The following is a 21,599-nucleotide window of genomic DNA, read 5'->3' on the forward strand; positions in this document are numbered from 1 at the left end:
CTTTGTCTCAAGCCTTGCCTGCCAGGTCACCAGCTTTGGCATCAGCCAGTTTGAGTCCTTACTGCCACCGAGTGCCGACCCTACGTCCTTTCTGGAGGCTCTGCAGCTCCTCATCCGGCTCAGCAGTGAATGAAAAAGCAAAGGAAAAAAGTGGAACATGTGATTTTAACAAAATATTCATTCTTAATGAGAGAATTTGCTCTTTCAATAAAGTTAGTTGAAAAAATGTGGGATTTCCATTTGTATTTAAATCAGTTTTTATATTAAATATTAAGACAAGGTTTGTTCATGAATTAAATGAATAAAAAAAAATAAACATTTAACCAACACCTGGGATATGAAATAATGCTGAATTTATTCTATGCTATTTCAAATAACATAACAAAAGTAAGGTTTTATTTAGTCATTTTTTGTTTAATTTCAAACATTAAAGGGAAAAAACATAGATTGTAGTAGAAAAGCTAACGTGTGAAAAGGAGTAGGGGTACGCTTAATAAATCCTAGCCCCTCTCCAGTCAATCTATTTGCACGGTGTGTATTTATTATTTATTTTTTTATTTAAACTGCAGCAGCCAGATATACATCTAAATCAACTGGTGGGCGAGTTCGAAGCTCACACAGACAGCCTGAAGAGGGCAGCAACGCGATGCGCCGTTGTTTACTCTAATCAAGCGAAGAAGAGGGTCGACTTCCGGGTTTTCCGGCAACTCAAACTTGAAATAAAGAATTACGGTCGTATTTTATTTCCCGATTTTTGTTTAAGAAACGCATATTGGGAAACGGGAAACGGGAGACAGCTCGTCTCCCGTTTTTCGTTTTACAATTGAAAATCGAAAAACGGAAATCGGATGGTTTCCGGTTTTTCGTTCCACGACATCAAAACGAAAATCGAATGGCCGGAAGGTACACGGACCACGCGGACCGTCTAGGCGTTGCCCGTGGGCTTCCTGTCTTTGGAAAGAAATAGTGAAAGCAAACTCGAGAAAGGATCGCAAGAGCTTGAGCGCTTCAAAGTTCATTCTGAGGAAAGTGTACAGACTTTAACAAGACAAAAGGACAATGAGTCTCTCTTGTACTCTGTAAGTAATTTACTTCTGTCCAAGTGAGGGGAAATAATGAGATATGCACATTTTATAGTTGAAATACGTGTTGGGCTCCAAGTGAATATTCTCTTGGTAGTTTTTCATTGTCTCAGTCTTATTTGTAAAACTATTGGCTATGCATTACATACTGAGTAGTGAACCATGATTATGGTGTGATTTCACTCATTTTATGTTTCTTTATAGTTCAGTTTGTGCGAAGACAATGGGGGTGGCGGTGGCAGGCACAGCAACAGGTCCTTTAGCGATAATCTGCTTCACTGTGATTGCTGTGGCAGTTGTAGTTGCAGTTGTCATAATCGCCAACAAAAGTAAGTAATTCTTTACAATATCTATCATGAGGCATGGCATAAAAAAACTAGCGTGATATATGTTGGAGAGCATGTTGCTTGATTCTCTCATTCTGATGTAATGATCTGTTTTCTTTCATTGATTGATTTCTTTCAGAAAGTGACCAGTAATTTGCCTGGATAATGACCCACCACTCACAGCAGAAAGTAGGCAACATGGAATTAAGATAATCAAAGCAACGACTTCACATGTCTAACACAGACATACGAAGAAACAACTGTACGTCTATGCAGAAATGACCACCATGTCTGCCAGTGGGAGTCTCACTGTACCTGGCATTAATCAAACCAAGAAAAATCAAGGACTATAACTTGCCATCTACTTCTTTCAGTGGAGTTGGTTGTTCAGCATATATAAAAGTAGAAGCATCTATCTGTTGGATTTTTAATTTTTCTTAAATTTTGTTATATTATCAATCTTTTTAATCATTGATTAGCTTACTCCTGCGTGCGGTGTTGTCCTATTTGCTGCTGTAACAATGTGAAGTTCCTTGTGGTGGGACAAATAAATGATATCTCTGCTGAGTTGTGTGAGTGTCTGAAACTCTGACAACAGAGGACAAACATCTGTTGGCCAAGAGGACAATGTTTCAGTTCCAATAGATATTTTATCAAATGTTTCAGGGTGAGATCAGGTAAGATCAGTCATTACTCAGTCTGAAGCGACACTAAAGGAATCAATATGTCATGTTAAGTTGACAAAAGCAAAACTGAAAGAATCGACACCAGGGCAGAAGAAAACAAAAACAATGTGAACACAAAAGCAATTTAAATGACTCAATTACAGGCTGAACAGTCGTCAATTCTGACATCGGAGCACAAATGTTTGACAAGTTAAGACCGGCTGGTACATTTGACCCATTTATGTGTGGTTTGTCTGCCATATATGTAATGCCTTGAAAGTGAAAGCATCTGAGCGTATGCAGTGAAGGAAGCGACAACACAATGTGTTTCTTACAAAAAAGCAATTTTAATGAGTCAAGATGAAACTGAACATTCCTCGACTGACTTCAGAGCACAAACAATACACAAACAAAAGACAGGCTGCGGTATGAACTCGGTACACTTCAGCTGTGTTGCTGTACTTGTCAATCTTGTCAAACACGTCAACACTGAAGGGACAGATGATTTTTTTTAATCTGGTTTAGTTGTGACTGGATGATGGAGGGCCGGTTTGAGCAGGTGTAGTCCCATCAGGCTGTGAGGACGGGTCTGAGACGATAAACAGACAGTTTATATCAGTAAACATAGACAAATTAAAGCAGCAACGTCTTAACCCTCATGGAGTATACACTCAAGAGTACACACTCACACATGCCGTTGGGAGCTCCAGGGTGTCGAGAGGCGATCGGCTGCGTATTTACTCCGGTAGGAACCAGCCGATTGGGCACGGACGGACCTAGAGGGGAAGGAAGGACTAAAATGTAAAGACAAGATGTTAAATGAGCGGTGGTGTGTGTGTGTGTGTGTGTGTGTGTGTGTGTGTGTGTGTGTGTGTGTGTGTGTGTGTGTGTGTGTGTGTGTGTGTGTGTGTCAGACCTGACTGCTGCACTGTGTAACCCGCCTGGCCCTGCTGCTCCTTCTGCTGGCGGATTTTGGCCTCTGCCTGCTTCAGCTGCTCCGAGTGGAAGGTTTGCCTCTCGGTTAGGAGTTGTTGTCGCTGTTGCTCCAACTGCCGGAAATAGACACGTTAATGTTGCTTCTAAATATCAACAGTACAAGGCACCTGTACTCAAACTTGACTAACACTGATTTTCAGCGAGAAACTTTAAGCGGATATGATTTGAATGAAATGATCTTGCTGTGATGTTGCAACTGTACCATCCATTTGTGTACGAATAAAGTATAACGGTATGACGGCAGTTTGACTTCCTCTGCATGAAGATAGAGGTTTGACTGATTTCTGAACAATGTAAGAACCAATGAGATTTAAACATCCTTGCAGCTAATTGTGGATGAGGTGCAGAAAAGAGGAATTCCTAAAATCTTTTCAAATTATTTACACATTTCCCCAACTTTGCTCCTGACCGACCCGTCACCCTGCTGAACGACCTCGGTTTGAGCAACTTCATGGGATTTCCACTCACGGCCTCTTTCTCTCGATCCATGATGGTCTCCAGCTCCTCAAAGTGTCTGAGCTTAATCTCCAACTTCTTCATCTGGGTCTCCACCAGCAGAGCCACCAGGGACTTGATCTTCCTCTCCTCTACTGCCGCCAAGTGCTGCAAATTCAGGAACATAAAGAGTTTGAGTTTAGTCTGGCAAAGCACAATAAGAGGAAAGCTACGGCAGCGGACAACAACAATAAATTTGATTACTTTCCCACATATTTTTCATTTTTGTTTGAAAAAAAGTTGAAAAAAAATATGATTGGCTGGTGTGTGTGTGTGTGTGTGTGAGAGACCTTTTCTCAAATCAGTTGTATAGGGTGTTAACAACATGAAAGCAATCTTCAAATGTCTAAGGAGCTTCAAACGTAGGCCTGGTTCACGTACTGCTAAGGTGAAAAAGGTAATAACGGACATGTCTGGCTGGCATTCCATCAGCTGAGGTTTACTCAGTGCTCTGTGCTTTCACCTTGGCCTTGGTGGCAGCTGAGGTCAGAGCGGCTGCAGCTGCAGTGGAGACGCTGGTCTCCACTAGATCCAGCTCCATCACTCTCCTCCCCTCATCTCCATCACCCTCACGCCGCCCGATGCTCTCGTCATCATCGCCTCTTCCTGGTACACAAATATAAAATCTTGTTAACACAACCAAGTTGTAGACACACACACACACATTCTGGATATATATATATATATATATATATATATGTGTATACGGACCGTCGGTCTCTTCCGGAAGCATATTTTCAACATGTTCCCTTTTCACCGGTTCTGCTTCCACATTCGTCCCGCTGGATTCCAGGATGAGCCCGTCGGCCCCCACTGGGACCTGAGACCAATTCACAAACTGGAGTTAAGCAACGTGACTCACAAGCAGGGGAAAATATAAACTTTCTTTAAGCTTATTTCTGGTGTTACCGGATGAGAACCGGAGTTTGTCTCCAGCTTTTCCGTGTCCATCAACTCTGTGATCCAAAAGCAACAAAGTTAATGACGCATCAGAAGTGAGACTAAAACATAATTGTGTGATCATGAGAACGTGTACGTCTCGCTTGCCTGTTTTTTCTGTTAGGTTGGACTTTTCAGAGGCTTTATCCATCGACTCCTCTTGCACTTGGGAAAACTCCTCTGAAGACAAAGATGAAGAGTCACACACACACTAAAATCCTTTATTTGCCTCTAGGAGCTACTTGTAAACCAGGAGTACTCAGAAATCCTCTCACCCAGCGCCGCTTTAGCTGCAGCTGATGCCACACGTGGATCCACCACAGACGCCAGGAAGGCCACGGTGCTCATCACGGGGTTTTCCGACTGGCTGAAAGGCACGGGCTGAAAGGCCAGCGGGCCGAGAGAGGCCGAGGAGTCCTCCAGGTAAGGGTCTTCTATTGGTAAACGAAGAAAGTGAAGTATACATTCGTCCTGCGTTCTGGAGCCCACATGCTCCGACACTTTGTTCCAGTCGTCTCTGTAAATCTCCAGTGCCTGGGGGACACAGGGAGGACATATTATCTTGCAAAAAAAGAACCAGGTTCGATCATCAGAGGAAAATATGGTGTCCTGTATCAAAATGTACTAGTTTCACACACATGGAAGCAGGATGTAATGTGTGTGAAAACCAAAGTCACAGCCTTACTTCCAATAGCAGGAGTGTTTCCTGCTCTGTCCATTCCCTTCCTGCACTCGCTCCTTTAGTCTGAAACAATTGTTACGACAACAAAAGCACAGAGATTAGTTCAAAGATAAAGAGCAAATGGAAAAATTCTGATGTACTTTGTCAGGTATTGGTCCCACTTTAAACTAGAAATATTCTTGTTATAACCGGAGAGTACTAACCACTAAACTGTGCAGTTCTCTATACATATCAAGAAACACATTTTTTTTTTTATGTGTCAGAGAATCTTGTCTGTCAATTCAGTAAATCAGTAATGATGCTGTGGCTGAATGATTGTTGAGCTGAGCAACAATCTCCACTACATGTTAGTGTCTGTATTTTGCACGGCTTGTGAGAGAGACCTTGGGGTGTTTCCTGGCGTAGATGTCGCTGCGCAGGCCAAAGTTTTGGCAGTCGGACGGCTTCTCTCGGCTCTTTTCGGGGAAGTACAACATGTGCTGCGACGCCGAGACCTGCAACAAGAGCCAGGTGAACCATTTGAAAGGTATTTCAGTTGATACAGAGTGCGTGTAAAATGACGTCCGTGTTAATCTGTGTGACGACAGCGGCAGACACCTGTAGGGCTTTGTGTTGTAAGGGGGCCAGCCCGGACGGCGTGTCAGCCAGGACGTTGAAGTGTGGGGTAGGTGGAGGTCCCATGGGGAGGGGCCGGCTCTCCGCATCCACTTGGTAGTTGATCAAGCCCCACTGCTCCAGAAACGCATGAACCCTGGACACAGAAGGTTTTCACTTTGAGCTGATTTGTCTGTTTAAGTGACACGACTGTACACGAATACACAGAAACAGTGACAATCACTGTGTGTCCTGCTGAATCGGGCGCATGAGAAGAACAAAAGTGAGAGCGAGCGACAACTTGCAGTGTCCCGCCTGGTGGTGTCTGTGTCTCGATACCGGTATCCAAACAATGTCTGCAAACCTTTTTCCTGATATGAGCCTTGTAAATGAGAGTAATGTGCTCGACCACAACCTGTATGTTTCCTCCCCGACGTGAACAAATTCAGAGGAGAAAAAAAAAACCATATAATCAAGTTATACCTCATGACAGCACAGACGTCTCCGGTGAGGTTGCGTCTGCAGGACGTGGAGCTGAGATACTCCTGAGGGTTCAGCCGATATGTGTCGATCATGAAGTTTCGATATGCCAGGAAGCTGCAAAGCACACGGAACATCGACGTAAGACGTTCTTCATTACGATGGGAAACGTCTCCGCGGGATCGTCCGGATTGTCAGCAGTACTCACATCTCAGGAGATTTGGATTTGTTCTTTCCGTTAAAAAATTCAGGCAGTGCACGCTTCTCTATTGCGTGAATTCTGGGAAAGAAGAACAGGAGGTTCCTTTAATTAGTCTGGAAATCTGGCAGAATTACAACCGGGTGAAATTGGTTTGAAATGTGTTCACTCGCCTGTTGTAATTGAACCAAGACGTGTAGCTTGGTATTATAATGTGATGCGTTTGTTCTGTGATATTATCCTCTCCCTCCAAGAGCCGCGGGATTTCAGTCCTTCCGTCCTCATCTTCCTGCACACACGGGAGCAAAGTCACCTCAACAAGCGTTCTGCATTACATGGAAAATACAAACCGACAACCGAAATGACCTGCAATGAAACAAAAAACAACAACATTGAGAAACGTCATATCATAATTACCCTTCCCGGAAAATCATCTTCTTGATCATCTGAAAGAGAAGGAGACAAAACATGAAGATGATCAAAGAGTATAAACACAAACGAGAAAAGCAGGACGGAATATTTAAAGGCTCCTCTTACCGAGGTCAGCCATGATCCCTCCTTTCACAGGCGTATTCTCACTGTCTTTTTTCAGGTTAACTGCAGACAAAGCTTTAATGATTAAAAAGTACCAGAATTTTTTTATTTTAAATAATTGGTCATTTACGAAAAGCATCCCGTCTCTTACCATTCTTGGGGAGTACAACCTCCTCCATGTTGGGCACCGGAGTGGGATCCTCCATGTCTCTGGTCAGGTCCTCTTCGGGCTCCTCCTCTTGTTGTCCGCGCCGTCTCCTGCACACAAAAGAAACTAATTCAACCTGAAACTTTGCACTGTGGAGCCAGAACAGCACAAACCTCTTTATCTTACCCCTTCTTTCCTTTCTTCCTGGTTTCAGAGGAAGGAGGTGAAGGGGAGCGCCTTCTCTTTTTTGATGGGGTGGCCTTCGAATCCTGCAATAAATAGTTCAAGAAGAAAACTAATTCAAGGTATTTTTAAAAATAATAAATGCAGCTTGTACACTACTAAAAAGAAAATACTAAATTTAATCCTGAGCAGACGTCATTAGTCCGAGACTGAATTGAAAATGATTTGATCTCTTCTGGTTTTAACTGAAAGATTAACTATGGAAAAGCTACGGCACACAAGCGGCGACAGCTTCGGCCATACCTGATCATCTTGGAGTCGAATACGCTGACGGAGGATGACGGGTACATTCCTCTCATCCACACAATAGTCTTCCTCACTCATCCACTCATTGAAAGCGTCCGTGTCCAGAACCCAACCAGCCTGGACCTGGAACGCATGCAAACACGGAGCAAAAATGTAATTGGTGATGTCAAGTGTCACATAGATGAACATAAATCTATCACGGTTTCTTATGTGTCTAACTAAATATACTAACCCGCCACGGCCTTTCTGGATGTGGTAGCTCTTCAACCTCTGCTTCAACATCAGTGGAAGAAATCCAGCTGTCATAACTGATTAAAAATAGAGAAGCCACAGTCAATGAATTCTTGTTTTAGCCATCTGTGAACATATCTGTGCCTTTTGCTTGTGTGTTACCTGTCAGGGTGATTGCCCCAGTGCACCAGGACGTGCTTGTCTTTCTTCGTGACAGGACGCATCCACTCATCTAAAGGGGTGCACAAAGAAAAGCACAAGTATAGTTGAATTCATTATGCACATTTAACTTTGACAAAAGCACATAAAGACAGATTTAAACTGACCCTCCTCGGTAGAAGAGGCAGCATAGATGTGGTGACTGGCGAGAGTTCTGTCCTCGGTGAGCGTGCCCTACGTTAAAAAACAAACAAACTATGATTAGCACTGAGTTCAAGTGATAACACTCTTGTGAGCCCTGAAGCCCATTTTTTCTGATGCACCCTGTCTAATTCTGTCCACTGGCCGTCAACGAAGCACTTTACCTGGTGCTTAGTGATGATACCACTCAGTCTGCTGCTCAGCTCCTGATCCAGGGTCGGGTCCAGGTATACCACAGGTAGTGACATACAGTTGTTCTGTTAAAACAAAACAGTTGGGTGCTGAATCTATATAGAAAGTTTGTGTTGTATACATTTGTAGTTGTTAATTTGTTACCTGAATAAGTGCTTTCTCAATAGTAACAAACATCTCCACATTCCTCTCGGTTCTTGATGGGTTCTGCAAGTCAAATCGTCGCCTGCGTTCCAGAAGAGAGGGAACGTTAATACCATCCTGATACAATTCAGAGAAATCAAACAAATCTAGCGCAGGTTAAGAAATGAAAAACACATCAGAAGCTTGGTACCCACCAGCCTTGTTCAACTTTGAATTTGTACGCGGTGCCCAGAATGTGACAGAGGCCACCGCCTGGGCCCCAATCCAGGAAGCACTGTGCCTGGAGAGGGAAATTCAAATCAACATTGTTTTTATATTTCTTTACAATCTTTAAATGATTCATGCTGGATTTCCGTGTACATGACACTGACTATGAATAACTCTGATTTTCAGACTCAGTGAGTTTTAACTCTAATAAATACTGTCGGACTGGTGCACATATCCTCAGTAATGTCAATTCAACCAAGTCTATTTTCATAATGCAACATCATTGTAATTCCATTCCCGTGGGCTCACCACCTGCAGGAAAGGTTCTTAATCGGTGCAATGTGATCTGGGTGACAGTGCTCAGACTGCCACCCCCAAGACCCGGAAACGGATAAGCGAGAGAAAATGGATGGATGGATGGATGGTGATTCCAATAACTTTATCAAACCAACAAAGATGCACCAGCACGTGTCAAGCATGACAGAGACTTGTAGCATCTTGAAAACCTTTTTGTCTTTTGGAGTATATTATGATGCCTGGTTGAAAACTCACTGGTAGTTTGGTGAGTGCAGGACTGGCAGCTTGTCGTCCAAAAGCATCCTCTTGGAACTGCAGAAGCTGCAAGGTGACTGCAGCCAGAGCCTGACAGGATGGGGAATCCACCAGGACATGCTGATAGAAACATGCAAACACTTTAATAAAGGTGACTTACAGTACATTTTTATTTAGCATGGCTTGTTGCGGTGTGCTGCACATCATCAGTTTTCTCCGCAGCTGCTGCGTTTAAATGCAATCAACCGGAAGAATAGAAACCAGTCACACTAGCGTCATTTAGTTTTTCATTTGAAAGCCGTGTTCATCACATCCATGTTGATCATCTGTGTAAATGATGTCAGGCAGTGAGATGTTTGTTTACGCTGTGAGCCACTGGGCTCGTTAGCAGTGGGCGGCTAGCTGCGAGGCTAGCTACCTTTTTGTAGTGCTTCCCGATCCACTGTCGGACCACCTCCAGCTGAGCGACGGTGTCTGGGCTCTCCCAGAACCTTGCGGAGGGGCTACTGTCTTTTTTCCGTTGTGCAAAAGCTGCGAGAGTGCCTTGACTTGTCCCGGGAAGCCCAAGGTTTGTTCCTCCGGATAGTGCGGCCATGGTGAAGTTTGAATCCAGTGTTTCGGATTAACTGGTTTCCATGTTAACTGGTGACTGACTTTCTTTAGCATCCGCCGTTGTTGCCACAAATGACTGCACATGTCAAAAAACTCAACATAAATCCATAGCTCTTCAGGTTAACGCCGTTTAACCGCATTCACAATTATGTTTGGAAGTGTCCTGCCTGCTGTTACGAGCAGTAACTACGGTTGCGAAAGGAAGTCGGTCACAAGTTAACAGGGAACCCAGTTAACCCAGAACACCAGAGAATACAACTGGCTCGCGCGTCAGCCAGCGCCTGTGTCCTCGCGTTTTCTCGCGATATTTGGCACAGTTGTCAAAATTCAAAATATAGGTATTTAGTTTTTAACATGTAACTGTCTTTCATTTCTAAAACTATTATACTTATATATAGGATGACATTTTAATCGATAATTAATTTGGTTAAACATAGTATAATGTTATGAGTGCATAACGGAATACAGACATTTGTTGTAATTCATTATTTTTATTTTGAAGTGTATTACTACAAAGGAAGTTATTGCGCAAAACAAAAACAGAAGTTTAGAGGGGAAGTGGCATTGGTTGGTATACCTTCGTATTTCAAAGCTTTGCTTCAAAATTGCTTTCTTGGATATACATTTAAAGATGTGTCAGTGTTTAGCGTAAGGTTAAATCACATGTCCTCACATGTCATTGGTTATGTAGTCATTTGTGCGATAATTTCAGCAGGCAGCTTCCCATGATGCAACTTTATTTCCCCAGTGTAGGTTTAAATGTTAGTTTCCTTTAAATGTTAATGTTTGTTTCTGTAGCCGGATGTCTGCACAAACCGCAAACTGTGAATGTCCATGCATCAGCACTGTGGAGTAGCATTATTTGCATTCATATTCTCACTGTATGTCTTCCCAGCGCCCTGAGATCTCATGGGTGTCCACGGTCTGACCACCTATGTGGAAGGCCATAGAAACCTCCTCAAAGATGTCAAGTTCCGGGACAGTCGCCTCGTTATCGACGGCTCCAGCCTGTATTACCGCATCTACTTTAACCACAGGCTGGATCAGCAGCGTGGGGGCGACTACGACCACTTCTCTGGTCTGCTCCACCAGTTCTTCTCTGCGCTGGAAGCCTGCAAAATCCAGCCTTATGTGGTTCTGGATGGAGGTAAAGATAATGCCTAGTCAGTCCTTACACTTCTTAGTCTGTATTTATTGTGTCTCAGAGTATGGATGCATAGATAAGTCTATTTTTTAGTGTTTATTTCATTTGGAGAGAGTGCGATGATGTAAGATATATTGCCAAGAACATTGCAGGGAAGAGAGCACAAACATTACATTCATGGTGAGTTGAAATAAATGAGGAATAAGGTGAAGGGTATAATCATATAAACATGGTGAGCTATATTCCCTGAAATGTATAAAATGTTGTGAGAAAGTAGAGCAAGACAAGACCAGGAGATAGAGGCAGGAACACAGCTGGCTGTTTTGGTTAGAACACACACACACGCACACGCACACACGCACGTTTTTTTTCCATCTGTCAATGCCAAATTGCATGTCAGAAAATAAAGAGTGAACAACATTAGAATTTTGCAGCCACTTTGACATTCTCCTGCATGACTGTTGCTTGCGGCTATTTAATAAATAATAATGATCTCAAGTCAATCTTTGGCATTATTTTTCTTTATATACCAAGTAAGGAATTAAAGAACGGGGCAGAGATGGTGGACTTTAAGGGTCCCGGATTCCAACAATGGTCAGATATCTGATCAGTGTTAAAGCTCCTTTCATGCATCAAAACCACGTCACAGGGTAAGACTAAGTCTGTTATTACCTGTAATGCTCAATGCAGACATTGCGTTTTTTCTCATGATTTTCAGGGATGGATCCTAGTTTCAAGAAGTTTGCTACGTTGCGGCAGCGTCTGCTGTCCAAGATAAAGGATGCAGACCATCTGTCTCATGGCCGCAATGGAAGCGTTCTTCCCATCCTGGCACGACGTGTCCTGATTCAAGTCGTCGCCCAGAGAGGAGTCCCCCTGGTACAGTGTCCAACTGAAGCAGACTGGGAGATCGCATGTTTGGCGCACCAGTGGAAGTGCCCAGTGCTGACCAGCGACAGTGATTTTTATATATTTGACCTTCCAGGTGTGGGTAGTGACAGAATATTTGCTCCACATAAACATACATGGATACAGTTTTCTGAGGACTTACAGTAAGAATGATTTGCCTGATGTTGTTTCGCATGTAATAACTTTTGTTTTCTCATCCCAGGTGGTTATCTGCCATTCCAATTTTTCAACTGGACTAACCTCAATGGGAAAGCCTCCAACCGCTTCATCTCAGCTCGCTGCTACACCGCCTCTGGTCTCTGTCTGTCGTTTAGTAGCATTCACTGTGAGATACTGGCCTTAAGTGCTGTCTTAATCGGAAATGATTACGGTGCTCTAAAAGAGGCTGATAAAGTCTTTGCTATGTTGAATGAGAATGGTTTCATGAGTAAAGGTAGAGCATCTGGTTCTCGCATCGATGGCCTCCTCCTCTGGCTGTTCTCTTTTCGTAATGTAACAGAGGCCTTGAAGGATGTGACGGAGATCATGGGGGGAGGCAAGAAAGGACAAAAGGATGTAATCAGTTCCTGGCTGAGGGAAGCTATGCAGGAATATAGGGTCGACACTCAAAGCTCTCTGGCTCGCTGGTTCTCTGAAGCTGGAAATGCAGCCGTAGGAGCGCAGACCTCGCAGTTGCCAGAGTGCTTGTCAACGGCGGTAGCGCGAGGACTTCTCGCTCCGTGGGTTATCGATGCTTTTGTGACGCGCAGAGTCTTTCTAGTCGCACAGGTAGAGAACAGTAAGTTAGCCAGCAGCCACTGCAGCTCTGAAGCAATACGCCAGGCTTTGTATGGGATATTACTGCAGAAACCCAACAAGATCTTAACTCGCAGAGGAGGTGGAGCTGGTCAGCAGGCGGCTGGGCCACACTGTGGGTTTCAAATGCAGGATACCGGGTTACAAGAAAACACCTCACAGGGAATGAGAGGTGGGAGAGGGCGTGGAGGACGAGGGCGTGGGGGAAGAGGGAGGGGTCTGAGCCACAGTTTACCCACACAGCAAGGTGCAATCGATGCACTCCACATTGAGCAAGCGGCAGGGACAGCTACAGCCGAGGCTTATAGCGTTAATGATCCAATTTTTGTGGAAGAGTACGACCGTATGCACCTCAACTTGAAGATAAACCGCGTGGAGGTGCAGCCACTCAGAAATCATTTACATCTGGAAGGGATTGCTAAGGTAAACTTGAAAACAAAAGATGATTCATTTAATATTCACAGTGTTTGCTTTTGAAGAAATGCCCAGCTCTTCTCCCCTGATTTGTATCCAGGCTCCCGTGGCTGTGCGGCTCGGTGTTCTTTTGGAAGTGTTGGGAGCGTCAGAGTCTGCTCTGGCTCCCGTTCCTCCCCACATGCAGTTGCCAGTTGCAGTGACGGCGTTCTGGATGCAAAAGGCAACACCAACACCTTCCCAGCTCCAGCTGCAGGCTTTGCTGCTCTGCATGGTGTATGGCGAGTTGTGCTTGAACAGCCAGGCCGGGGCGACGCACAGCCAACACACCAGTCAGTTACTCCACATTTGGTTGAAAAGACCTAAATGTAATTCGATAAGGGAGCCAAGAATGAACCTCCACCCATCTGTTTGTCCATCACACCAGCTCAACAAGTGAACTGGGCTGCAGAGCGCAGAGTGCAGGCGGGGCTGGACCGACAACGTGTGAGGGCAGGGGAGAGGCGAGGCCTGGATCTCGCTGTGCTTCACAGTTTCAGCCAATGGCAGTCCTGCCTCTGGAGCACACTGTGCTTCAATCAGCTGCTGTTGCTGCCGCTGCCTGAACCCCATCTGCCATGGTAAGATGAGCTGATGCGTAAGAGTAATATGGCTCCTCCTGATTTATTGCTCAAACTGTATTCAATGCGGAGTCACTGACTTTAAATGGACAAATATTCATTTTGATTGAACTATTTGGTGTATCAGTGACTTGAAAAGTTTTATTTTGCTTAAAAATACATGCAGAGTTGTTGATGCATATTTACATTGTTTTATTACTTGGAGTGTTTTTTGTTTTGTTTGTTTTTCTTTTTTAATGTAGTTTTTCTTTTCTGGTCATCTCAAAACACTACGTTAACGTTTACTCCTCTCGTTTCTGAGATGGAACCAAAAAATAAAAAAACAAAAAAAAATTCTAAAGACATCTGATAGGTGATACCTCTTTGACTGTGGTTTTCAAAGATACCTTCCAAGGGATGAAACAATCTGGGTGTCAGAATGTTCTCTCTTCTGTGTTTCCCAGTTTGTTCAGTGGCACCTTGGCTCATGGTCTCCTCAGGTATCTCAACGGGGGTCGAAATGCAGAGTCCCTGCTGGCTGGGGGATCCTTTTCCGGGCACCTCTACTGGTCTCTGCTGAGTTCTGTGAACAACTGCAGCTTCAAAGCCAACCCATCGTCTTCCTCATCGGGCAGGGGCAGGAGAAGTAGAGGCCAAGGGAGGAGAGGAAGAGGGAGAGGTGGAAGAGGAAGAGGAGCTCAGGGATGGAGTACAGGTGTTGATGAGCTCAACAATAGATTTGCACTCCTCATGCACGAGTAAGAGTTTGATGATGATTAACGTGCAGGAAAAATAAAGGTGTAAAGGTTTTCTTATGGGGCCAAATGAAGGAGAGGTCAGTTGTTTGAAAAACATATTAAGGGTTTAATGCAAATGTTTAACTCATCTTAATGTCAAATCTCCTGCAGTATTTAAACCCCCGTAACCATTTCAAATCATGTGATATCAAGAGAAAACATCTGATCAGTTTTTCTGAAGCAAATGCTGGTAATGTAACGTAATAGTAATGTTTTAATCTGCGTTTACACACATGCTTTCATCGCTCCAATTATCATTATGGCGTCAGATTTATTTGCTTATGTTTACACACATTTTTACAGTTTTATGAAAATGCTTAATATCTTCTGTGGACCATAAAATTATGTGGTAGTAATATAATGATCAATTTATGATATCTGTGTATTTGCCATTGTATTGCTGATGCCTTAACAACTTTAAAGGTCCCATAGTATACAGATTTTTAACAATTTCACAGTGTTGTTTGAAGTACAACAACATTATATGTTTATCTTGAAGGTTGAGCAAATGAGGGAGATGACAAGACCTTCTTCACTTCTGGGGCCTCATACACAAGCTATGGGGACCTGTTAGAAAGACATTTCAAAGTGAATTTTGTACACTTAATATGGGACCTTTTAAATGTGTTCTTGATTTTTGAAAATCAAACTTGTTTTTTTTATCAGTAGTCACTGTATTTTCTACTTGTCCTTACACATGAATGCCAATCCATTTTTTTTTATGATTTAAAGGAACAACACAATGTAGCAGAGCATTACTAAATGACCTTTATTCAGTAAACACACAACCAACATTCATGTACCTATAAAATGGAGTACTCATACAAGTATGAAGTTTACCAGCTACAAAACTGAAATGAAAAAAGTTTTATACAAGAAATGTAAAAAAAAAAAAAAAGAATGTTCTTAATCCTTTTTACAATAAAAAAAAAACTTTACATAAACCAACTGGATATCCTGCTTTACAATTTCCTCTTGTCATAATGATTTTGGCTCTTTTCAGCATAAAATGGATAATTTCCAATGGCACATTCACATCATGGAGACAGTTTTGGAATAGCTTAAAGTTACAAAGAATATAGGGATACTAGAGAAGGTTACATTGAAAGAAAATTGCAATATTGTGCATGAACCCGTTTTCCGTCAATACACACACATTTCCCCATAAGCACACCAGTTCGAAGCATCACTATAACCCGGGCCCATCGCCCATCGAGACCAGGGGAGAAACGAGGTGCTCAGTTTAAGTAGTGCGCTCAGGCTGCCGCCTCAACCCAAACCAGTCATAAGAAGATGAAGGAGAATAAAGGGATTGTTTAGTCACTAATCTCTCAGCGAATAAAAACTTAAAACTCACAACCTAAGAGATACGTTTAAAGAGTCACTCAGTTATATAGCGTCATAATCTTCAACCAATGGCCAAAGAAAAATACTGAACCAAATATATGAGGTGTGAGATTTTATTGTGATGTCGGCTAAATAAAACAGTCCAAGTCACACTTTTATTATCAATCTACGCTATAGGGGGTGTGAGCTCTTCCATTAAGGATGTAGGCTAGATTAAGCGAGGTGGCCAGCCTGACCAAGAGCTGGCTTTGGGTACAAAGAAAATCTTTTAGGTGCAAAAAATGAAGGAGAAATACCATCCTATGGCCCAAACATAATACAAGATGTAAACATTTCTTCTTCTCGCTTTTGTTGGTGAACCGGGATAATCCATTCCTCAGACCTCTGTGGGTTGACGAGCGCCACGAGGCAGTGTTGTATACTCAAGCTGCTGTCTGGACTATGTGGATGTTGAGGTCGACACAGCTGACGGGGCAGCGGGCGCAGTGTGAGGCTGGGAGTCTATGAGATCCATGTCTTCCTCCTCATTGACTCCGCATGTGTCAACCACGCAGATCAGGCAGCTGGTGACGGCAAAGGCCCGCACCTTAGTGCAAGACACCCACCTTAACAGGGAAGAAAAGGAGCGAGAAAAAGTGACGTTTGTATGTATTCACAAGCAGAAATATCGGCAGTATCGGATCCAACAGTAAGAAAACACTGAATTAATCCAAATCACTGATGCTCAATGTTTAAAAGAATTCATTTAATGTTTTACTTTCGCCACATGTGGCGAATACACTAACCGGTCAGTGTCTGTGTGGTACTCCAGAGTGTGCCCGAGCCTCCCCACGCCTTGAAACCCCGCCAGCAGGTAGATGACCTCCCCAACCGCGGCACACTTCACCGTTATCCCTCGCCACGGCATCGGTGATGCCGGACGCCACTCGTTACTGGCAATGTCGTAGTATTCCACTGAGTCCAGTCCGCCTACAAAGACAAGCACACGAATACCGTATTCTACTTTTACCTTTCATTATGAACACTACTCAGTCCTGATCACTGCGATGTTGGCGATCTTACCCATTGGCCCCTGCCCTCCAACAGCGTAGATCCTGTCGTTGACAACCACAAGTCCGTGGTTCTTCCTGGCTTCTCTCATCCCACATAACTCCCTCCATCTGGAAAAAAAAAAAAGTGGTCTGCTTGGTTTTCTTCAATAATCACAACCATTTAAAATTTCTAGCCAAAATTTTGTACAAACACTCTGATGCAAGTACATTTTTACGATTGTCATACAATAAATCATAAAATGATGATGACCTGTTACATCAACATGCACTGTATTTAAGGCAAAAGCCAAATAAAGCTCTAAGATTGCAGGCGTACAGGCAGAGCCGGGTGTGTATGTGACTCACTGTTGGGTGTTTGGGTCGTAGACCTCGCAGTTGTTGAGGATTCTGCCGGAGACATTGTTCCCCACCGTCCCTCCGCAAACATAAATCAGCCCGTTGGCCTCGACGCAGCCGTGGCTGCAGCGCGCCATCAGCATGCTGGCTTTGATCTGCCACGACTCGGTCCTCGTGTCATAGCACTCGAAAAGGTTGAGGGCTGAACTCCCTGTGGACACAAGAATACCATGATCAACACTGATGTTCCTATTCTGTCTGATGAATTATAATTATTATAGAATATATATTAACCCTTCTCAAATATTACTATTATTCTTTTCTTCAGTGTTTAATATTTGTAATTAACCCCTGATTGTCAGCAATCAACTCAATAAGTACAAAGTCGCCTATTTCTATGATGCTCACCAACTTCTGATCCCCCAGACGTGTAGATCTTTCCCTGGGCAGCGCAGGCAGCCAAGCTGTCACGAGGTGTGGGTGGGCCGAGCTTGGAGTACCAGCTGTCCTTCAGAACGTTGTAACAGTCCATACGCTTGATAGGGAAGAGCTGCGAGCCACCCAAGATGTAGACCACGTTGTCCCAGAAGACAGCTGTGGCGTCCCGGCGCTTTTCAAAGGGGCAGCGGATGTCTGTCCAAGATGATTCCTGTGTGAGGAGGCATATAGTGACGCTTGACGCATACGAGTGATGCTACTGCAGCTACATCTAATCCAACAAGGGTTAAAACCTGCAATGATAAACAGCCATGAAAGTTGAAATAATCTTTAACTTGGGTCGATACAACATTATAATGTTTTTCTTCATGTCATTGCTCCTTATTGGTGAAGGGATGTGCATGTGCACCCTGATACCTTGGGATTGAAATAGCGGCATGACTGAGGCTGGGAGCCTCCAAAAAGAGCGATGCGGTAGTCGTGCTTCTTGCGTCGAGGCCTGCTGCTTTCTCCCAGGTCCTCGCGGTCCTCCAGGGACAGGAGGTGGTAACGCATCCCGCCTGAGACAGAAACTCTGGTTAGTCTAGCCTTTGCGGTTGTTGCTCATGTCCACTTGCCTTATCAAATATCTCAAGTTAGTTTCAACTGCTCTTTCAGTCATAACTCGGATAATTCTGGTTCAATAGCGCTCGATGTAAACTTACTGATGACCATCTTGAGGCATTGTGGGTTGTCTTGAATAAGCGGCTCAGCCTGCACAGTCTTGGAGAGGAAGGTTTTGGAGACCAGAGGGAAGCGAACGCAGCCCAGCACCTCCACCATGTACTGTTTTCTGTTACATACGTCGTACTTCAGCCAGCGTACTGCAGCATCATAAATCTAAATTCAAGAACAACAAGACTTGAAATTCCAATTAGCAAAAAGGACATTTTATTCTTCACATACACTTTTGTGGGACATTGTGACACTCTTTTGAAAAACCAACATGTTGTATATACGAGTTGTTGTTTTTTTTTATCATTTCTTTCAGCTGTGTCTAGAAAAAATAACCAGACTGAAGAAATAAAGCAAACAGTAAGACGGCGTGTACCTGGGCCTCAGCACGGACGGTGAGTTTGTCCTGGTGCAGTAGATAGGTGAGCTGTTTAACATCCAGCTGCAGGAATTCATCCAGCTTGTAGACTTCTGTGAAATGAAGCTGGCAGAAGTGATCCGCTGCTGCCTTCAGCTCAGGACAGTCCATACAGTCTGAGAGAGCTGAAATGCCTGGAGGAGGGCAAAGGAAGAAGAACCTATTAACGAAACAAACTTACATTATGGGCAGTCCTGTATTTTCAGTTACACTGTTACCTAGGCAGTTTGTTGAATCAATCTGTCCTTTGAGAAACTCCACACACATCTTCTTCACAGGCTCTATCTGGTACTGGTTGGCTGCATCCAATAATGACTGCACATTACTGCTGTTCACTGAGATGCTGGAACACACACACGACGAAATGCAATTTATTTGACATAATTATAACCAAGCATCAACAAACACACATATCGGCTTATGCCTTAAATCTTACCGTGCTGTGTAAATAAACTCAATCAACAGCTCAATGATCTCAGGCTCAGCACTCCTGAGCTCCACCTCATGGGACATTGACTCCATCATTCTGGCTGGAAGTGAAGAAACGTACAGGTGGAAGCATCACATTTTTGTCCCTGTAGCATTTTAGTTGACAGCAGCATTAATTATGTTGTATAACCACATACTGTACTTCAACTTTAGGGAATGAGTAATGTGTATACATTGGCAGATTATGTGATTTGGCTGGTCACCCGTTAGACGGTGCTGTTAAAAGTGCAAGATCTTTTTTAAAGATTTTTAACAAGGATCTTTCTTACTGGTATTACATGTGCTAAAATCTTTCAATTCGTTTAGACTGTTTGAGAATGCAGGTACTGAAAACTGCACATATTTCTTAATATATATATTACGACTCTTTTGTGATGGCCCACTGACAGTTGGATCAAGTAGAATACTTTTTATCATGAAAACATATTGTGGCTGGACACAGGTAGAAATCATATTATTCCCCGAGCAGGTGAGTCATCCACGAACCTTTGGTGTACACAGCATTATGTTTGAAGTTATTGTGCTTCACTTACTGGTGAACATGAGGCTGAAGAAGTGGCTGGCAGCAGCGAGAACTACTCTGTGGGCTGGAAAGTGTTTGCCCTGGACCACCAGGGTCACATCACACAGTGTACCCTAGAAAAACAGATGGATGATAGATAGATAGTCAAATATAAATAGATAGATAGACCATCAGCCATCACCTAAAGGACCTCATCATTGTACTCCAGGGTTTTATAATCCATGATCTGAGGAAATTGATGCATATGCAAGGAAATTAGGCAGATCACCATAATGTGAGGGTGGTAACAGATTCAGGTAAAAACAGGGTTGCAGGTAAGGTCACGAGCTGTGTCTTTCCTTTACCTGTTTCCTCATGTTGTTCATCACTCCCATGATGCTGGACAGCTGCTTGTACTCCTCTTTGTTCGGACACTTTCTCTCACCCTTCTTCTTGGATGTGGACGCCTTCTCTGGACAGGCAATTCCCGTCATGGCTCGTAGTTTTATCTCCTCACCTTTAATAGAACAGGAGACTCTCGGAGCAGCAGCACAGTCACCTGTGTCCAGCTGCGAGGGCTCTTTGTTGTCAGGCCACCAACACTGCTGCTTATTGGGATTTTTCCGGATGTCAAGGCAGCCAGTCTGAATGCAGTTTCTACGTGAAGCTCATAAATGAAACACTGCTTTTTGACAGGGTTTCATGTAACAATAAAGACGTATTAGCTGTGTACTAAGAATACACAGGTTAGCTTGTGTTGTTCTTGAGCCGCATTCGTGTTTGACTCGGAAACACTTTGGCACATGACTGCCCCCAAGTGGTAGGGAGGACTCATCGAATATTACATGCAAATGTGGTTGGATAGAAAGAAAGAAAGAAAGAAAGAAAGAAAGAAAGAAAGAAAGAAAGAAAGAAAGAAAGAAAGAAAGAAAGAAAGAAAGAAAGAAAGAAAGAAAGAAAGAAAGAAAGAAAGAAAGAAAGAAAGAAAGAAAGAAAGGAAGAAAGAACGACGATCTATTCCCAGCTCACGTTTCCTATTAGTGGGTGAACAATCCAACACTTTATGAATTCTGCCTCACATTGATAAGAAGAGCCGACATCCAAGGATCGAAGATACAAAAGGTAAGAAGGATTATATGATAAAATGTTCTTGGATTATAGGCCCCAAAAGTTTTTTTACCATTATAATAATTTGAACTGCATCCGTCTAAATTTAGTCTGGTCTCTGCTCCTTCTATCTAATGTTGAATAATTTTTCACACACACACACACACACACACACACACACACACACACACACACACACACACACACACACACACACACACACACACACACACACACACACACACACACACACCTTAGTTATGTTGTTATATATGTTATATACAGTATACACGCCCTCTACAGACAGATATGACAAATTACCCAGACATTTTTTTAATATGTATGTTTCCACTGAGCCAGTCGTTTATTCACTCATAAAATATATTCTATATTGTAATAATTCAATTATATAGTATTAATTCAATTCAATTGCTTTAATTGCAGACAGCTGCATAATTCAGAACATCCTAACTTCTTCAGTTAGTGTGGGACTGACTCGAACAGCCTTGTGGTTCACCTGTAAGCGCACCTGTCTGACGCGTTTCTTATCTCTGCTGTAAAGTAAAAAAGAAAATACAACCAGGAAATTTCTTCGGGAGCCGCATGACTCT

At 43.3% G+C, this 21,599-nt stretch overlaps 3 protein-coding genes and 1 long non-coding RNA gene across 10 annotated transcripts; 2 read left to right on the top strand and 2 right to left on the bottom strand.

The window, feature by feature from the left end:
* The first annotated feature begins 653 nt into the window (after window positions 1–653).
* Window positions 654–3,311, top strand: LOC308122534. 2 transcript variants are annotated; one of them, XR_013936150.1, is made up of 4 exons: window positions 654–1,079; window positions 1,287–1,411; window positions 1,548–2,934; window positions 2,988–3,311. It is a non-coding gene; the product is annotated as an uncharacterized lncRNA (long non-coding RNA). The 2 variants fall into 2 exon arrangements; XR_013936151.1 differs by having other exon boundaries at window positions 1,548–2,922.
* On the bottom strand, window positions 2,407–10,171 carry LOC308122531 (SWI/SNF complex subunit SMARCC1-like). Of its 3 annotated transcripts, none has more exons than XM_080484371.1 (28): window positions 9,734–10,171; window positions 9,316–9,435; window positions 8,751–8,836; window positions 8,557–8,638; window positions 8,385–8,477; window positions 8,187–8,253; window positions 8,023–8,092; window positions 7,862–7,937; window positions 7,627–7,752; window positions 7,327–7,409; window positions 7,144–7,250; window positions 6,996–7,055; window positions 6,876–6,904; window positions 6,632–6,747; window positions 6,468–6,539; window positions 6,263–6,376; window positions 5,783–5,936; window positions 5,569–5,679; window positions 5,189–5,248; window positions 4,779–5,037; window positions 4,612–4,683; window positions 4,474–4,520; window positions 4,276–4,384; window positions 4,028–4,170; window positions 3,538–3,672; window positions 2,990–3,122; window positions 2,763–2,849; window positions 2,407–2,662 (listed from the first exon to the last, which is right to left on the bottom strand). In XM_080484371.1, the coding sequence occupies exons 1-28, from the start codon at window positions 9,908–9,910 to the stop codon at window positions 2,595–2,597; spliced, it is 2,856 nt and encodes a 951-aa protein (XP_080340497.1). In that variant the 5' UTR covers window positions 9,911–10,171; the 3' UTR covers window positions 2,407–2,594. The 3 variants fall into 3 exon arrangements, with proteins under 3 accessions (XP_080340497.1, XP_080340496.1, XP_080340495.1); XM_080484370.1 differs by having other exon boundaries at window positions 2,763–2,867; window positions 9,734–9,989; XM_080484369.1 differs by having other exon boundaries at window positions 2,528–2,662; window positions 3,454–3,672; window positions 9,734–9,989.
* Window positions 9,775–15,505, top strand: LOC308122532 (single-strand DNA endonuclease ASTE1-like). 4 transcript variants are annotated; one of them, XM_080484374.1, is made up of 7 exons: window positions 9,775–9,883; window positions 10,823–11,074; window positions 11,790–12,056; window positions 12,183–13,198; window positions 13,290–13,521; window positions 13,617–13,809; window positions 14,253–15,505. In XM_080484374.1, exons 2-7 carry the CDS (start codon window positions 10,837–10,839, stop codon window positions 14,548–14,550), a joined length of 2,244 nt encoding a protein of 747 aa, XP_080340500.1. In that variant the 5' UTR covers window positions 9,775–9,883; window positions 10,823–10,836; the 3' UTR covers window positions 14,551–15,505. The 4 variants fall into 4 exon arrangements, with proteins under 4 accessions (XP_080340500.1, XP_080340498.1, XP_080340501.1 ...); XM_080484372.1 differs by lacking the exon at window positions 9,775–9,883 and adding an exon at window positions 10,454–10,494; XM_080484375.1 differs by lacking the exon at window positions 9,775–9,883 and adding an exon at window positions 10,454–10,494 and having other exon boundaries at window positions 14,289–15,459.
* On the bottom strand, window positions 15,332–20,679 carry klhl7 (kelch-like family member 7). The gene is made up of 12 exons (XM_080484376.1): window positions 20,247–20,679; window positions 19,913–20,015; window positions 19,327–19,420; window positions 19,109–19,233; window positions 18,849–19,024; window positions 18,463–18,637; window positions 18,176–18,318; window positions 17,729–17,969; window positions 17,330–17,531; window positions 16,995–17,092; window positions 16,718–16,901; window positions 15,332–16,537 (listed from the first exon to the last, which is right to left on the bottom strand). Exons 1-12 carry the CDS (start codon window positions 20,373–20,375, stop codon window positions 16,372–16,374), a joined length of 1,836 nt encoding a protein of 611 aa, XP_080340502.1. The 5' UTR covers window positions 20,376–20,679; the 3' UTR covers window positions 15,332–16,371.
* Between the last annotated feature and the right edge of the window lie 920 nt (window positions 20,680–21,599).

Source organism: Lipophrys pholis (assembly GCF_963383615.2).
Source record: "Lipophrys pholis genome assembly, chromosome: 17".
In the NCBI taxonomy this organism is placed as follows: domain Eukaryota; kingdom Metazoa; phylum Chordata; class Actinopteri; order Blenniiformes; family Blenniidae; genus Lipophrys; species Lipophrys pholis.

Bases quoted from the DNA above. Each gene is read 5' to 3' on its own strand.
- klhl7 (XM_080484376.1), bottom strand. From the start codon at position 20,375: ATGACGGGAATTGCCTGTCCAGAGAAGGCGTCCACATCCAAGAAGAAG. The intron at 19,234-19,326 runs GTAAGATTTAAG...TGTGTGTTCCAG, and splicing joins GAGTTTATTTACACAGCACG to CATCTCAGTGAACAGCAGTA. The intron at 17,532-17,728 runs GTGAGCATCATA...TTGTGTCCACAG, and splicing joins GTCTGGGGGATCAGAAGTTG to GGAGTTCAGCCCTCAACCTT.
- LOC308122532 (XM_080484374.1), top strand. From the start codon at position 10,837: ATGGGTGTCCACGGTCTGACCACCTATGTGGAAGGCCATAGAAACCTC. The intron at 11,075-11,789 runs GTAAAGATAATG...CATGATTTTCAG, and splicing joins TTATGTGGTTCTGGATGGAG to GGATGGATCCTAGTTTCAAG. The intron at 12,057-12,182 runs GTGTGGGTAGTG...TTCTCATCCCAG, and splicing joins TTATATATTTGACCTTCCAG to GTGGTTATCTGCCATTCCAA.
- LOC308122531 (XM_080484369.1), bottom strand. From the start codon at position 9,910: ATGGCCGCACTATCCGGAGGAACAAACCTTGGGCTTCCCGGGACAAGT. The intron at 6,377-6,467 runs GTGAGTACTGCT...TGTGCTTTGCAG, and splicing joins AAATCCAAATCTCCTGAGAT to CTTCCTGGCATATCGAAACT. The intron at 5,038-5,188 runs GTAAGGCTGTGA...TGTGTCCCCCAG, and splicing joins AAACACTCCTGCTATTGGAA to GCACTGGAGATTTACAGAGA.